The 16761-nt window shown below is 36.9% G+C and overlaps 1 protein-coding gene across 6 annotated transcripts in view; it reads right to left on the bottom strand.

Annotated features, from left to right (window-relative positions):
* PPP2R3A (protein phosphatase 2 regulatory subunit B''alpha) overlaps positions 1-16761 on the bottom strand; it is a 159657-nt gene that overhangs the window by 115903 nt on the left and 26993 nt on the right. For 4 of the 6 annotated variants that reach the window (XM_023538371.1, XM_011373193.2, XM_023538370.1 and 1 more), the window contains one exon: positions 879-3283. In XM_023538371.1, the coding sequence (XP_023394139.1) occupies positions 879-2840 (1962 nt within the window). In that variant the 5' untranslated portion in view covers positions 2841-3283. Of the gene's footprint in view, positions 1-878; positions 3284-12864; positions 12979-16761 lie in introns of those variants that run through there. The other 2 variants (XM_023538369.1, XM_023538368.1) reach the window with 2 other exon arrangements.

Below are 16761 nucleotides of genomic sequence, written 5' to 3'. Positions count from 1 at the left end.
GAACTCATAAGCCACATGTCCCAGATGGGGCAATGGGCAGCTGTAGGAACATGGAGTGTCTTTTGGCTTGGGTCACTGAGTGAAGGGGAGCAGAGCTTCTTGCCAACTCATGTTGGACATATAAAATGAACAAGAAATAATCCTGTTGCACTAAATATAAACACAAATAAACAGATAACTGGCTTTCTGGGATTATTTGAAAGCAATGCTATTAGTAGCAAGGTAGATTCGAAGCCTTTTAAAAATACTTTTATCCTGACTCTAAATTGATATTTACTCTCACTTGCATGAAGAAGCAAATCTCATATGTTCTAGTTTTTATCTTTGACCTATTGCACTAACAACACTTTAAAAGAAGTGTCTACCAGTTCTTGTACTGTTTCCAGTAAGTTAGTTTTGTTTCCCCAAGTACATTTTAAGCTCTTCAAGACTCACATCTTCTTTTCTTTTGTATACCACACTACATCTTAGTCTACAAAAACATGTAATAATGACTGGTCTACTGTTTAACGGGGGAGGATAAAGACTAATATTAAATGCCTACCTTCTGTAAGGTACTTTGCTTGTGTTTCACATAAATTGTCTTGATCCTTATTATTTCCATCATAAAGATGAAGACATTAAGGCTGAGTAACTTTCCTTTGGATACAGAGCTAGGAAGACGACGAAAGGTGTGGGGACGGCAGTTCAAACTGTTGTGCTTGACTATAAAGCCTTTGCTTTTTAATTTTTTTCATGGAACTTAGTGACACCATGTCTAGTATAGGACAGGAGCTTTAGAACATAGAATGGCTAACAAAAATAGTTATTTATGGATTTTATAAACATTAAAACATTTCTTTGGAGAATTCTGAGGACTCAAGATTGTTAGGTCTTACCTTGATAACCTCTGGGGTCTGCTGAATCAAAACCACTGAAGTAGAATCTTTGGCTTTATCAACAACAGGACTTCTACAGACGGACAAACTGGCCTGGGAGGAATTCGTCAAGGTTTCCTGTAGAATTTGCATCATTTCCTTTTCTTGTGATAGGCTCCCTCTGCCTGATTTGCATTCAACTAGTTCTTGAGCAAAGTCTTCAATGCTTCCTAGAATTCGCAGTAAGAGGGCTCGATCCTCTTCCTCTATTTTGTGTCCATTGGTTTCAATAATTCTTGTTAGACAGGAAGGTTTAGGCTCCAGATCTACAGTTTGCTGACCAGGCAACTGACTATGGCTATTTGGAGAGTTAGAGCTTTTACCTTTGGCAAGTGGCTCCCTTAGAGAGGTCTCCATTTTCTGTGAAAAAGATTCCAAATCCATTAACAGTTTATCTATCTCCTCCTGACTGTTAGGATTCATAAAATCTCTGTGATCTCCCTCTTTGACTTTAGGAACTTTTGATTTAAGATCTTCCTTAGGTAGATTAATAACAGGTTTCTCAAATATCTTACCAATTTCATTTTGCCCTGAAGCAGGACATTTTTTCGGATGAGTACCATGTTCTGATAATTCTGCTCTATCTTCATTTACCTTTAACAACTCCTGACTGGATCCATTCGCTGTCCTTTGACCTTTATCTAATGCCTTCTTTCCATCTGAATCTTCTTCAATATAAAGGGTTTCCATTAGGTCACCAGAGGAAACATTTTCTAAAGGTTTCATGGTTAATGGCTGTGATTGAAGCTGGACATCTTTTAGAGTCCTGGGATCATTAACCTCTAAGTTACATAAGGAATTTGTAGAGTTGTTTGGAAAGGATTTTACAGTGTCTGTTTTCCTAGAACTGTGCTTGTCATCTTGCAATTCTACAGTTTGAAACTGTCCATGGTCAGGGACTGACAGCTGTACAACATCTTCATATTTAGGAGGCTGTTCGGTGCCGAATATTGGGGAGAAGGGAGTCAGTTGTAAACTAGGCATATTGCTGAGCAGTTCTGTTAAATCTACGGCCTCATTATTCCCGGATTGCATGAATTCAAGTGGTAGCTTTTTCAGATAGGATGCTAACCTGGTCATTACATTCATATAGACAGTTTCAGAACTAGAAACTGCATCATTACCATTTCCTTCATTGATGCTACTCCCTGACTTTTTCTTTATGCATTGTTTTATGATGTCTGTGCACTTTTTTAAATCCTCAGAGCATTTCAGCAAAATGTCCAAGCACATCTTTATGTCTGTTCCAGAAGAAAAATTATCTATTTTATGTTTTTCCAAAATCTGAGTAACCAGGTCTTCTTCAGAGAAGTTGTGAAGAAACATCGAAGTCAGGTTCATATCAAGTGAATTCCTATGGGACAAAGATTTTTCCTCAACTGAAGAACTCCGGAGTAAACCAAAGGATGAGGAGTTCCCATCATTGTTATAATGGCCACAGAGCAAGTCAAAATCAACTGACCTCCTATTAAATGAGTCAGACTTAACTTTCCTTCCCTTTTTGTAAGCTGCGTGGTTAGAATTTTTGAGTTTTTCAAGGGAAAATTCTTTTATTTTCCCACTGGCAAAACTGATTGCTTCTCCTGCAATGTCCTTTAAGTTACAGGTGTTCTGAAATGTAGCTCCTTTCTTGACTTTAGGTATGCCCGTGAGGGCCTGATGGGGATAGTCACTTTCAGCTGAGGAAAACCCATTTTCGTGGGGTAGAAACATAGAGTCCAGATCTGCATCTTTGAACTGAGACACAGGGATGTGTAAGAGGTCTGCGCAAACACTATGATGTACCACAATGCAGTCAACCCCGTGTGTGAAGGTGTGGCAGGTTCCAGTGCAATAATGTATAGCTTGCTCAAAACGCCGGTCTATCACCACGCTGCTGTAGTGGTTCACAGTACTAACCACAAGTCTGTAAGTTGCTGCCATAATATCAAATCCACTTAGTGGTGGGACTTGGAATTTTCTAGAACTTTTTTCAAGTAAATTCTCCTATATGACACTTAGCCCAAAATACATTTGACAATGTTCAGTGGCTTCTTGCAAATATAACCACCTTTTCCACGAAGGAACACCATCTAAATTTGAGGTTTGGTAACTGTCAAGATACAGTAGCTGTTGCACATGTGTGCTTGTATTAGCAAGCCTAATAACTTAATAACTGTGCTTTTAAGTTTTATTTAGTAATATCATGATACTGTAAGAATTTTTTTTATAAAAGAATATCCTCTTTTAGCTCTTCAACAATTCTTTTATGCAGAAATTTGTTGTAAATTTACTGTCATAAATCTTAGTTGATAGTACAGAAGTATTGTGATAACTGAGTCCTCCAAAGGTTTAAATGATCCATTTTTCTGTGATGACAGAGAAACCTATGAAGAAAAAAGAAAATACTTAAAAAGAAATATGATTTCTTAATACTGAGAGAACCTTTTATTTCCTCTTCCACTGCATTCTCTATGTAGTTAATCGCCAAGCCTTATTCTTTGCCACACCACTGACTTTTGATCTTTGAATCATGCCTTTGTTTCATCACACCATATATGCCTTACCACCTGAAGTAGTATTACTTCAACTCTGCCTTGTTACAGCTGCCTTCCAGTTGGCTATTTCTTAACTCACCCTCCATGCCATTTTAAGCTTACATTTAGACAGCTTTTTCATCTCTCACGGTTTAAGAATTCACACTACTGGTCTCCATCATGCATCATGACAGGCCTATCTCTTTTGACTTATTTTCGAGACTTTCAACATCTGTTCCCATCCACCTATAACTTTATTTTCTGCAAGTGCCCGGCACCAGCCTTTTGTTTCCATCAACCTAGTCTTCTCAAAGTACTTGTTTGAAAACGAAAATACTTGTTCTTGATTCTACAACTTCCTCTAGGAAATTATTCTCCCATCATCTTCTCTTTTCTTACTAAGAGAGAGAAAAAAACAACCTTCATTACTACTATCGATCCCATCCTCTCAGACCTTGCTATATGCAGATCTCTCTCTCTCTTGCCATCAAGTGGATAAAATTTACTTAACTGTTCTCTTATTTTTTAAAAAAGAAAAAGATTTCTAAATCATGTTGTAGTTCCTTCCAAAAAGGTTCAATTGATGTATTCACACAATAAATATTGAGTGCCTACTATATGCCAGGCACTTGTTAAGTGTTAAGGATACAGCAGTGAATAAAACAAAGCATGTCCTTATGGAGCTGATGATCTAGTTGGGAAAAGAAAAATAATACATAAGTAAATATATAATTTGGATGGTGATGTGTGCTATGGAGAAAAAGGAAGCAGGGCAAGGATTCAGAAAGGGTTAGAGGGTCCTGTGTTATAAAGGGCTGTCAGAAAACCTCACTGACACATTAACAGAGACCTGAAAGAAGAGACAGAGGAGGCTGAGGAGGTACTGGGGGCTAAATCATCTCAGGCCGAGCAACCATAAGTACAAAGGCCCTGAGATGGGAGCATGCTTGATTTACTAAAAGAATGACAAGGAGGCTAAAGTGACTTGAGCAGAGAAAGCAAGGGGGCAGTGTAGGAGATGAGATCAGAAAGGAAAGGTGGAAGTCTAAATAATGCAGAGTCTGTAGACTACTATGATGAACTTGGCTTTACGCTGAGTGAGCTTGGAAACAAATGGTGGCTCCTGAGCAGAGGAATGACATGATCAGACTTACATTTTAAATTGGTAATTTTGGTTGTTGTGCTCAGAGGAGACTGTAGAGGAGCAAGATAATAAGCAGGGAAAAAAGTTAGGAGCTATTACAATAAATCAGGCAAGAAGGCCAGGGGGCTTGGACCAGGAGAATAACAGTGAAGGTGTTTAGATGCTGTATGTATTTCAAACATAGAGCCAATATGATTTGCTGAAGGATAGAATATGAGATACTGCTGAATCAAGAATGATGCAGTAAGACAATGACAGGAATGAGATAATGACAGCAATGAAGATCAATAGCACCAATGCACCATCAACAGCACCAGTAAAATCTTTACCCATTTAATATTGAGGAACAGAACTTCATTGTTTTCATTTTTATTTCTTCAATCCTAGAAAACTGTTTATTTTGCTTATTCAATTTCGTCTTCGGTAAATTGTCTATTGCTCATTAAGACATTAATGACTTAGTGAATACAGATGCAACTAATGCAATTAATTCACAGAAAACCCTTTCTTTTGTTGAATTCTTATACTGGTTAGAGTATATTTCCTGACTTTTTGGATCCAATGATCACTCTGTTTTTATGCCATTCCTACACTACTGTAATCGCTGTTTTCTTATTAAGTTTTATTATCTGGCTTTCCCATGTCCCTAATTATGATTATCTTTTACACTTCGCATATTCTTTGATGGTCTTCCAGATGAATTTTTGAATTGTCAAGTTTTAAGAAAAATCCTATTGGAATCTGATTACAATGTAATAAACTTATGAATTATTTTGAAGGAACATAGACATCAGTATAATATATAGATTTTCCACCTAGGAAAATAAAATTATTAATTCCAGAAATATTCCTTTACTTTTCTTTGTGGTTTTCTTCAGGTAGTTCACCCTCGTACGTCTTGTCCTTCAGTGTGTTAACTTTGTTGCTATGTGACTGGATCTTGAAATATTGTCTCATCCTCCACTTCTCTGCATTCAAATCTCAGATGGTTCATAAAACTAGTTATCATGAAGGATGGATGAAAGTGAAGCAGAAAGAAGTTCTATTGTAAAGAAAGCGCCCAGTAATTCTAAAGTTAAAATACAAAGAAGCCAAGGAGGAATAAGTGTTATGGGATAAAATACTAGAAATTGGCAATGGAAGATACTATCTTTTTAAAAGATGTCCATCCAGAAGACAGGGAAGAAATAGCAACGAACATAAAAACTATGCACATTTTCAGAAATCCAAGATTTTAAAAGTTTTTGGGTAAGAATAACAGGGAGGGAAAACATAAAAGGACACTGTAAGGAAAGTATATTAGAATAAGTATATGAGAGATATTAGGAGTATATCCTAAAATAAGTGATACAGATGATAAAACTGATCCAGGAGCAAAATACGTAAGTGTTGGAAAACTTAAACATCCAGATACCTGTTAAAACACATGTCAGATAAATTCCTAAATTGGCATAAAACTATTTTATTTCTCTAAAATTTGAGAAATTAAAGAGAAGTACTTCTTTAGGTTTGAATATAACCAAAACAGGTTGATAAGGTAACACAATGAAAAATATGAGAGTAATCATGTGATATTAGAATTTGAAAGTCAAGGAGGAGAGAACACCAGCCAAAGTCAGACATGTGCTTTTTGACCAGCGCTGTCCAATAAAACTTTTCTGTGTTGATGGAAATATTCTATGTCTGTGCTATCTGATATGGCCGCCATATGGGGCCATTAAGCACTTTAAATATGGCAAGTGTAACTGAAGAACTGAATTTAATTTTGAAATTATTTTAGATTCACAAATAAGTTGCAAAAATAATACAGAGTTCCTGTGTACCCTTACCCCCAGTTTCCTCTATATTACCACAGTAAAATGATCAAAACCAGGAAACTGACATTGGTACTAGTAACTGAGCTACAGATCTTAACTGGATTTCACCAGTTTTAAGTACTTACTCCTTCCTTTTCCATCCTTCTTCCCTTCCTTTTATAGTAACAACTACCACGATGAGGATACAGAACTGTCTCACTGTCTCCAAAGAAACCACTCATGCTAAACTTTTATAGTCACACAGTCACCCCAATCCTGAGCCCTGCTGACTATTGATCTGTTCTCCATCATTATATTTCTGTCATTTCAAGAATGTTTTATATAAGAAATCACACAGTATGTAAAAATTTGAGATTGACTTCTCTCACTTAACACAATGATTTTGAGAGTCATTCAATCTACTGCATGTGTCAATAGTTCATTCCTTTTTATTGCTGAGTAGTATTCCATTGTACGGATATATCATTCACCCATTAAAGGATATTTATGTTGTTTCAAGTTTTTGGCTACAAATAATGCTGCTGTAAATATTAGTGCAGGTTTTTGCATCACATAATTTTCATTTCTCTAGGGTAAATACCAAAGACTGTAATTGTTGGGTTTTATGGTAAATGTGTCTTCATAAGAAACTGCCAACTGTTTACTAGAGTGGCTATACCATTTTACATTCCCAACAGCAATGTATGAGAGATACAGTTGATTCCACATCCTCTTCAGCATTTGGGATTGTCAGTATTTTCTATTCTAGCCATTTTAATAGATGTGTAGTGTTAATTCATTGTGGCTTTAACTTACATTTCGCTAATGGCTAATGATGTTCAACATCTTTTCTTGTGCTTGTCCATTAGGCCCACATCTTCTTTGGAGGAGTACTGTTTAAATTTTTTGCCCATTCTAATTAATTTTAATTAATTTTAACTTTAAAAACCACATGTGGCTAGTGGTCACCATACTAAGCCGTGTAGTTTTAGATGATGAGAATGCCGCTTTCAGAAATTCTGACTTAAAAAAACATATGAAGGAAAAAAGAAAATAAGGCAAAACTGAAGATTGGCAGGTTTTAAAAATAAAATTTGACAAACTTGTTATAAGTAATCTTACTGAGAAGGAAAAGTGGTAAAATAATTAAAGAACTAATTAATATTTAGGTCTTTAAGTTTTGAAGGGACACAAACAGCAGAGAGAGAGCGTACCTAATAAAGCCAAACCTCAAAGGATGGCACTAATTTCGATGAGAAGTTTACAGTCTAAAATGATTTGAGGTGTTTTTTCTTTTTTTAATGCCAAAAAACAAAGATTACTCTCTGGTATTTGGTTCAGATCTGTGGGTGTCAAATTCTGCCTTTTATTCAAACCATGATTTAACTGATGCCCAATTGTTCAGCTGGAATCCTAGACATGGGATCTAATCCAACTATTCTCAATCAGAGATACACTGTAACTCAGAACCATGATGCCACCTTATATCTCTAAGTGAAAGCTGGACTGCATTAGGTTTGGATTTCCTTTTTGCCACTTAACAGTTGTGTGGCTTTATGTAAGCTGTTTAACTTTCACACTTGTTTCTTCTGCAGAATTGACATAATAATAGTACCCATGTCATGAGGATTAAGTTAACGTGTCAAATGCTTAGAACGATGCCTACGATACAGGAAATGTTCAATAACTGTTAACTGTTATAGGTATAATTTACTCATCAAGTATTTTCTCTTCTGAGCCAGGCCCTAGGAGAATGATTCTGAATAATTCATTTATGATGGCTCTCAGTACATTTACTGTTTAATGGGGCAATGAAAGAGGCAAGCACAGTGGGTATCAGGAGTACTAGCGTAGGGCTTCTGTTTTCCCCATTTTGCTCTCATAATTAATACATGTTATTTTCAGAAAAGTTAGAAAATATTTGTAAGTAAAAAGAATTTAATTACCCATATCATCATTCAGAAATAACTACTGTTAATATTTTTATGAATATACACTGTGTCATTTTCTTATGAAAATTTATGTGTAATTTTTAAATAAAAACTGGACTATACTATGTATTTTATAACTTACTTTAAACCAGCAATATCTCATGTAAATACCTCCATGTCCAAACAGATCTAGATCATTTTAATAGATATAATATTGTACCATATGGATCATTTAGCCATCTGCTATTATAAGACATACACGTTATTTACTATTTTTTTTGGTTTTAAAATAAACAGTGATAAACATTCTTATACATATATTTTACGTAGTTGTCCAGTTATTTTCTTAGGATACATTCTAAGTAGTAGAATGCTGAGTGCAAGAGAGTGTGTATGTGTATGGATATACTCTTTAAGTACACAGGGTCAATCTGTCCTCCAGAAAAATGACAAATTTAAACCTCCAATATCAGGGTAGGAGTAAGCTCATTTCCCCTTGAGTGATACTACTCTTTAAATCTTTGCTAATTTGATAGATGAAAAAATGGAAGTGCATTGTTTTAATCTGTGCCTTTTTATTTACGTCATGAACATTTTGCTCTGTCCATTTATGAAGCCTTTTTTCATGCCCTTTGTCCATACTGAAAAAGAGTATCTAAATCAGACTGAAGAGTCAGGAAAGGCTTCCCAAAATAAGGGATGTATGTACCTAGTTTTGAAGGATGGCTAAGGATTAAAAAGGAAGGGAAGAATACTCTATCTAGGCAGAGGGAAACATATGTGAAGGCTCAGAAGCCTAACATGGCACACTGAGTTCAGAAGTCCAAGTTGTTCCAGTTAATTTCACTGGGGGAAGTGTACAGAGAAACAAGAAGGGAAGAAAGAGAGTGGCAGGAACTAGACCACAGACTGCCTTGTGTGCTCAAAGAGTCTGAGCTTTATTTGAAAACTATGGGAAAAACGAAGACTTTTAGGCTGGGGAGTAACAAGATGAGATGCACGTTTAAGAAAGATCGTTCTAGCAGCTAAGTGAAGTGGAGGCACGGAAATCAATTAGGAGACTACTGTAATAATCTATGAACGAAGCTGTGAGAACCTAAACCAAGCAGGTGGCAGCAGTTAACAAAGAGGAAGGCACTGATTAGATAATCAAGGAGGAAAAATTCATGGAACACAAGGAAGGGAAAGAGAGAGGGTAGAATCTTGGGTTTCTGGCTTAGGTATTGGGGGACTAGTGTTGCTACTCTCAACATAGACTTTTTGTTTTTGTTTTATGGGAGGTGGCCATAGAAAAGATAAAGAGTTTTATTCCGAATGTGTTGTTTGAAAAGATAGCTGTGGAAAATCCAAGTGAATGAAAAGTGAGTATAAAAACCTGGAGGTCAGCAGATAGATCTGGAATGCAGATGCAGCCCTGAGAGGTTACAGGTGACTGCATAAAGTGAGAAGAACACTGGGCTGAGGATAGAACTGAGGAACACTGACATTTCTGGGTCAAACAGAGGAAAAGAATTCTTAGAGGGAAGCTAAGAAGAAAGAGCCCATAAGGTAACATGGAAATCAGGAGAAAGCAGTTTCACAGAGGCTGAAGAAGAGACTTTCAAAATGAAGGCCACTAGTGTTAGATGCCACTGAGAGGTCAAGAAAAAAAAAAAATTACCCACTGGAATTGCCAATATGAAGTAACCTTATATTGTCAAATGACAACCTTAGCAAGTGCAATTTCAAAGAAATCCCAGACTATGGCATAGTCCCAAAGACTATGTATGTACAAGAGTGATATGTAATTTAAAATACCTGTCAATAAAAGACTAAAAGAACTTTCAATAAGCAAAAAAATCCTGAATGATAAGTATTGTGTCATAATGTGAGTTTTTAATTTTCTTAATGGCATATGAAATAATGAGCGTTTTACAGTCTTTGATTTGATGAAATACACTAAAAAAATTCAATCAATCTAAACACCTATTGTATCGGGGTAGAAAGTGGAATAGACTTCTTAGGAAATTAGAGTTAATTTTCTGACTGTTTACATTTATCCCACCTCAGGTCTCATCTCATTGCATTCTGCCTGCCTATCCCCCAAGACTTTTGTCTATCCTGGTTCTTTCGTCCCTGCAAAGGGCCAGTCTGTTTTCCCAATTTCTACCTGCGTGGTTCATAAGCAACTTCTAGAGTTTATTTAACTCTTACTGTCACTTCTACTTTAAGCAGCTTATGATTACCCTAACGAGAACTTTCCAGTGGCTCCTGGTATTCTTCCATAGTAAACTGCTCTACGGCCACTGCTGATGAAGTGGACTTACTGTGAAACAAAGGAACAGAAGGAGCAGGCGAGAAAAGTTAGGAGAGAGAGGACCGGATTTTGAAAGATTAGAGCCCTACCAGGTGAGGAGGGATTAAACTGGACCTTATAAGCAAAAAGAAATTCTACAAAGCCACAGAGATATGAAAAGGCCTTGTGTTTGGAGAATTATAAGGGGTTTGGTATTGCTGAAGTTGAAAATGTGCAGTATGGATTTTACAGTTTTAAGGTCTCTTCTAAATAGTAAGAACAAAAATAAGAATGTAAACTACATCTTTAAAGAACCTAGAAGACACCTGTAACCACAAATCACTAGATATGAAGATAGAAAACAGAAGCAGGGATGGTAAGTGACTTAGCAGAGTAGAAGAGGTAGGGATACTAATGGCAAGCAAACCAATTCACTCTGCACCGGATACCACAAAAATTGGGTTAGAGCACAGGACTGAACATAAGAAGAGTGTTTGAAATTATACAAAGGAAATAGGACTCTCCACCCCATTCCACAAACTCAAAAAAAAAACCATCCCTGCTTCACCCTGAAGACAGGAAATTTATTTGGTGGTGAAAAAAAACAACAACCAGAAAAGAACCAATCCCAGGGGCATCACACACAGAGGGTAGTAAAAGACTGAAAATTAAATAATTACATTCTTGGCTTATTACGTTCTGATTAACAAGGCCACCAGCCCCCCCGCCCCCCTTTCCCTTGCCCAGGTCAAGGGCACAAGAAACCAGACTTATTACCTCTAACTCCCAGCCCCCACTGTGGATTAACGAATCCTTTTCTGGAGATTAGAAATCCCATCTAACTACATGATCACCTTACAGTGGAGCCCACTAACTGACAAATGCTATCCACAGAGAGCTTCCTCTCAGCTTTTTAGAGCCTCATTTTCATTTTAAATCGACTTTATTGTTGTATAATTTACATACAATAAAAATGTACATATTAAGTGTACAGTTCAATGCTATTTAACAAGAACCATGTAACCACTGCCCTAAAAATGATAGGACATTTACATTACCCTAACAGGATCCCTGTGATCTTTCCCAGTCAATTTCCCTAACCTGCAATATCTGTCAATCGCTGATCTGATTCCTATCACTATGGATTAGTTTTGCCAATTTTAGATCTTCATATGTATGTAATCATGAAATGTATGCACTTTTCAGTCTGGCTTCTCTCACTTAGCACAATGGTTTGAGATTCATCCACGTTTCTGCATACATCAGCTGTATAATTCCTGCTACTGCTTAATAGGTATTCTACTATATGAATATATCAAAATTTGTCTTATCTGTTCACCAGCTGATAGACATTTGGGTTGTTTATAATTAGGGCTATTATAAATTAAAGCTGCTAAGAACATTCAAGTAAAAAGTCTTTTTGTGGATATGTGTTCATTATGTTTGGGTAATGAACAATTACTGAGTCCTAATAAGCGTACATTTAACTTTATAAAAACCTGTAAAACTTTTCCAAAGTGGTTCTACCGTCTTACACTCTCATCAACTTGAGAGTTGTAATACTTGAGAGCTATATATCCTTTTGGATGTTTGTCAGTTTCTTTAATGTTAGCCATTTTAGTGGGTGTGAAGTAGTATCCTACTGTGACTTTAATTTTCATTATCTGATGACTAATGATATTGAGCATTTTTTCATAGGTTTATTAGCAATTCATGTGGATTTTTTGTGAAGTGTCTATTCAAATCTTTCGGGTTGTCTTTGATCACTGAGTTGTAATAGGATTCAAAATGGCATAGAAGGTAGAGGCTGTGCACGCCTCTTCTAGCGACCACACCAAAATTTTAACAAAACTACAGAGCAACTATACGTGGAGTCACCAGAGGTCTCGTTGAACAGAAGCCCTACCACTAGGTCACCTCAAATAAAAGGTCACCTCAAAATAGTATGAGGGGAGGAGACGCAAAACGCCCAGTTCCACAAACGCATGTGGCCATCAAGAACTGGGAAGGCAATCTAGGTTGCAAAGCCACCTCCCCCACCTGAGAAGCGAGGGGTCCTGGCCACACACTGGGCTCCCCAGACTATGGTTCCAGTGTTGGGAAGAGAAGTCCCCACAACCTCTGGCTGTGAAAACCAGCGGTGGTTGTAGCCGAATGAGATAGAAGGCTGCGAGAAGCAGAGACCTTCCTTTTAAAGGGCCCATGCCCGGTCTTACTTGCTGATGGACTCATTCACTCTGAGTTCCAGTGCTGGGGCAGCTGCTCGAGGGGTGTTAGGGACATACCAGAAGGTGCTGAACTGTCGGGCTTTAGGGCAAGGCTGGATGGGCTGGCTTGCTCCCGGACAGAGATGAAAGCAGAAGCCACTGTTCCTTTGTTGAGCCCTCCCTGCTCTCAGCCTGCAGAGGGAGAAGCCATCAACCTGGAGAACACAGGTTGTTCAGCCCAGGGGATTCCCTGAGACTCCACCTCTCCCAATTTGTGGGTCCACCCAAGCTGCTTCCAGTGATTTATTTCATACAGGCTGTCTTGCCTCCTGTTGCAAATTTTCAAAAAATCTCACAAAGGCTCACAAAACCCAAAGAAGCAGTATCTGGCCTCAGTGCGCCCCATACCTCTTGCTAAGCAGCCCCAAGCCCTACACCAGTGGCAGCTGGCCTTGGTTTCTGACTTGGCCTCTTGAGGCACCTATAAGCCCAGCACAGTGGGTGGAAGCCATACGTGGATTGCCTGGTGACTCTTACCAGGTGACCCTGGAGGTGCACAGGCTGTGGCTGAACTTGGCCTGCAGCTGGACAATCCCCACCCCCCCAGGACTGTGCCACTGAGCCCCATAGCAAACCTACTAAATAAAGCCACTCCACAAGACCAGGATACTTAGGAGCCCTACCTAATATATAGAAACAGACATAGAGAAGCAGCCCAAATAGGGAGACAAAGAAGCATGCCCCACATTAAAGAACAGAATAAAGCTCCAGAAAAAGAATTCACCAAAATGGAGACAAGCAACCAGATGCAGAGTTCAAAACACTGATTATATAGTTGCTCAAGGAACTTAGGGGAAGAGTAACTCAGTGAAAACTCTAATAGATACACATAAAAATGGAGATGGAAAACATAACAGGGAGCCAGTCAGAAATGAAGAACACATTATCTGAGATGATGAGTACATTAAAGGGAATCAACAGAGTGGATGAAACGGAGGATCGAATCAGTGACATAGTAGAGGACACCCAATCAGAACAGCAACAAGGAAAAATGCAAAAAATGAAGATAGCTTAAGAAGCCTCTGGGACAATGTCAAGTGTAACAACATTCACATTGCAGAGGTACCAGAAGAGAGCAAAGAATTGAAAACCTATTTGAAGAAATAACGACGGAAAACATTCCTAACCTGAAGGACACAGATGTACAACCCAGGAAGTTCGGAGAGTACCAAACAAGATGAGCCCAAAGAGGCCCGCACCAAGATACATCACAATTAAAATACCAAAGGTTAAATTCAAAGAGAGAATCTTAAGAGGATTAAGAGAAAAGCAATTAGTTACATACAAGGGATGCCCATAAGACTGTCAAACAATTTCTCAACAGAAACTTTAAAGTCCAGAAGGGCTTGGCACAAAATATTCAACATGATGAAAACCCAGGACCTACAACTAAGATTACTTTACCCAGCGAAGTTATCATTTAGAATAGAAGGACAGAAAACGAGCTTCCTAGGCAAGAAAAAGCTGAAGGAGTTCACCGCCACCAAGCTGGTATTATAGGAAATGTTGGAAAGACTTCTTTATGAAAAAGAAAAAAATATATAACAAAAGTCTAAATAAAGAATGGCAATAACTACTCATCTATCAACGAGTACTTCAAATGAAAAAAAATTAAATGTTCTAATCAAAAGATAGTGTGGCTGAACGGATAAGAAAACAAGACCCTTACATGTGCTGACTCACTTCAGATTAAAAGACACATACAGATTAAAAGGGGATGGAAAAGATATTTCATGATGGACCTAGAGGGTAGTGTACTGAGGGGAGTAAGTCAAATAGAGGAAGACAAATGCCATATGATTGCATGTATACATAGAATCTAAAGAACGAAACAAACAAACAAACAAACTTACAGATACAGAGAACATTTTAAGGGTTATCAGATGGGAGGTAGGTTGGGGAGTTGGTGAAAAAGAAGGAAGGGATTAAAAAGTAAAAATTGGTAGTTACAAAACAGTCGCAGAGATAGAAAGTATAGCATAAAGAATATAGCCAATAATATTATAATAACTATGTATGGTGTCAGAGGAGCACTAGATTTATTAGCATGATCACTTTGTGAGTTATACAGATGTCTAATCACTGTGTTGCACACCTGAAACTAATATAGTACTGGATGCCAAATGAAAAATAAAAAATGATAATAAAAATAAGTTCACTGATATATTTTAGATACAGATGTTTTCTCTTGGTCTGTGGCTTCTCTTTCCATTTTCTTAGCTGTAGGTTTTGAAGAGGTTTTACTATTACTAAATTCATTAATACAATTAATCGATTTCTCTTTAATAGTTAAATACATTTGTATCCTGTCTTAAAATCTTTGCCTATATAGACCAAGGTCATGAAGATTTTCTCTTGAGGTCCTTTTGGGTAATTCTATAGTTCCAACTTTTATGTTTAGGTCTATGATCTATGATGTGGTATAAGGCTAAGTCTGAAGATCATCCAGGACCATTTGTTCAAAAGGCTGTGCCCATTGAATTATGTTGGAACATATGCTGAAAAATAAATGACCATATACATGAGTTTACTTCTAGATTCTCTACTCTTTTGTCTCTCTATACATCAATACTATTCTGTCTTAGCTATTATAGCTTTATAGTAAGTCTTAAAATAGTAATATAAATCCTCAAATTTTTTTCTTTTTCAGAATTATTTTGGCTATTCTAGGTCCTTTGTACTTCTTTATCAATATTGGAATCAGCTTGCCAATTTTCACAAAGAAAATGTGCTGGGATTTTGATCAAAATTTCAATCTCCATTTAGTGATAATGGAGATCTTAACAATATCAAGTCTCCAATCCATGAACATGGCATGTGTCTCCGTTTATTCAGATGCTCTTTAACTTCTCTTAGCAATGTTTGTAGGCCTTTCATTAAATTTATTCTCAAGTATTTTACGTTTTTTGATGTTAATAGAAATGGTACTGTTATTTTAATTTTATTTTTCATTGTGTTTATTACTGGTATATAAAATATTTGATTTATGTATATTGATCTTGTTGCTTACCACTTTGCTAAATTCACTTATTAAGTATTGTATTTTAGGGGTAAATTCCTTGGGATTTTCTATATAGACAATGATGTTGTCTGAGAATAGAGATAGTTTCGCTTTTTCCTTTCCAATATTTACTACCTTACTGCCTACTGTACTGGCTAGGATCTCCAGAACAATATCAAATAGAAGTGGTGAGTTAAAAAATCCTTCCCTTATATTTGATTTTAGAGCAAAAGTACTCAGTCTTTCACCATAAAATATAATGACAGCTGTAGGGCTTTTAGTAGATGCCCTTTATCAGATTGAGAAAGTTCTTGTCTATTTCTAGTTTGCTGAGAGTTCTTAAAAATCTCATATGGTTGTTTAATTTTGTCAAATACTTATCCTGCATCTGTTGAGATGACCACATAATTTTTACCCTTTATTTTGTTAATGTGGTAGATTAAGGGTAAGAGAATTGAAATTCATATCAGAAAAGGAAAATTTAGTGTTTAAAATTTATGAATGATGAATTCACAATATATATTCATTTATAAATATGGAGGTAAATAACAGAAAAAATAAACTAAAAAATTGATTGTCTCTGAGGAATAGGCCCAGTTGGGAGTGGAAACTGATATTTTTAAAAAGCCTTTTAAGCAGTGACACTTTAAATATGAAAATTAACATATAATATTGCTATCAAAGTTTAAAACAATTAAAAATGGGTTCTAGGGAGACGTGACAATAAGGCTGGGGCTGATTACTATGTGCTAAGGCAAAGGTGTAGAGGAGATGAACTCGGCTTTAGGCACAGGTTGTTTCAGTGGAGCACCCAGAAGATATTCCCTGGGCAGATGGATATATGTGGCAGTGAAGAGGTAGGAGTTGGAAATAACAGTTTGGGAATAAGCATCAGATAAAGGTTTTAAAGCCAC

Source organism: Pteropus vampyrus, unplaced genomic scaffold (assembly GCF_000151845.1).
Source record: "Pteropus vampyrus isolate Shadow unplaced genomic scaffold, Pvam_2.0 Scaffold220, whole genome shotgun sequence".
Classification (NCBI taxonomy): Eukaryota; Metazoa; Chordata; class Mammalia; order Chiroptera; family Pteropodidae; genus Pteropus; species Pteropus vampyrus.
Note: the sequence above shows the minus strand (reverse complement) of the source record. Positions and strands in the feature narration are given on the sequence as shown.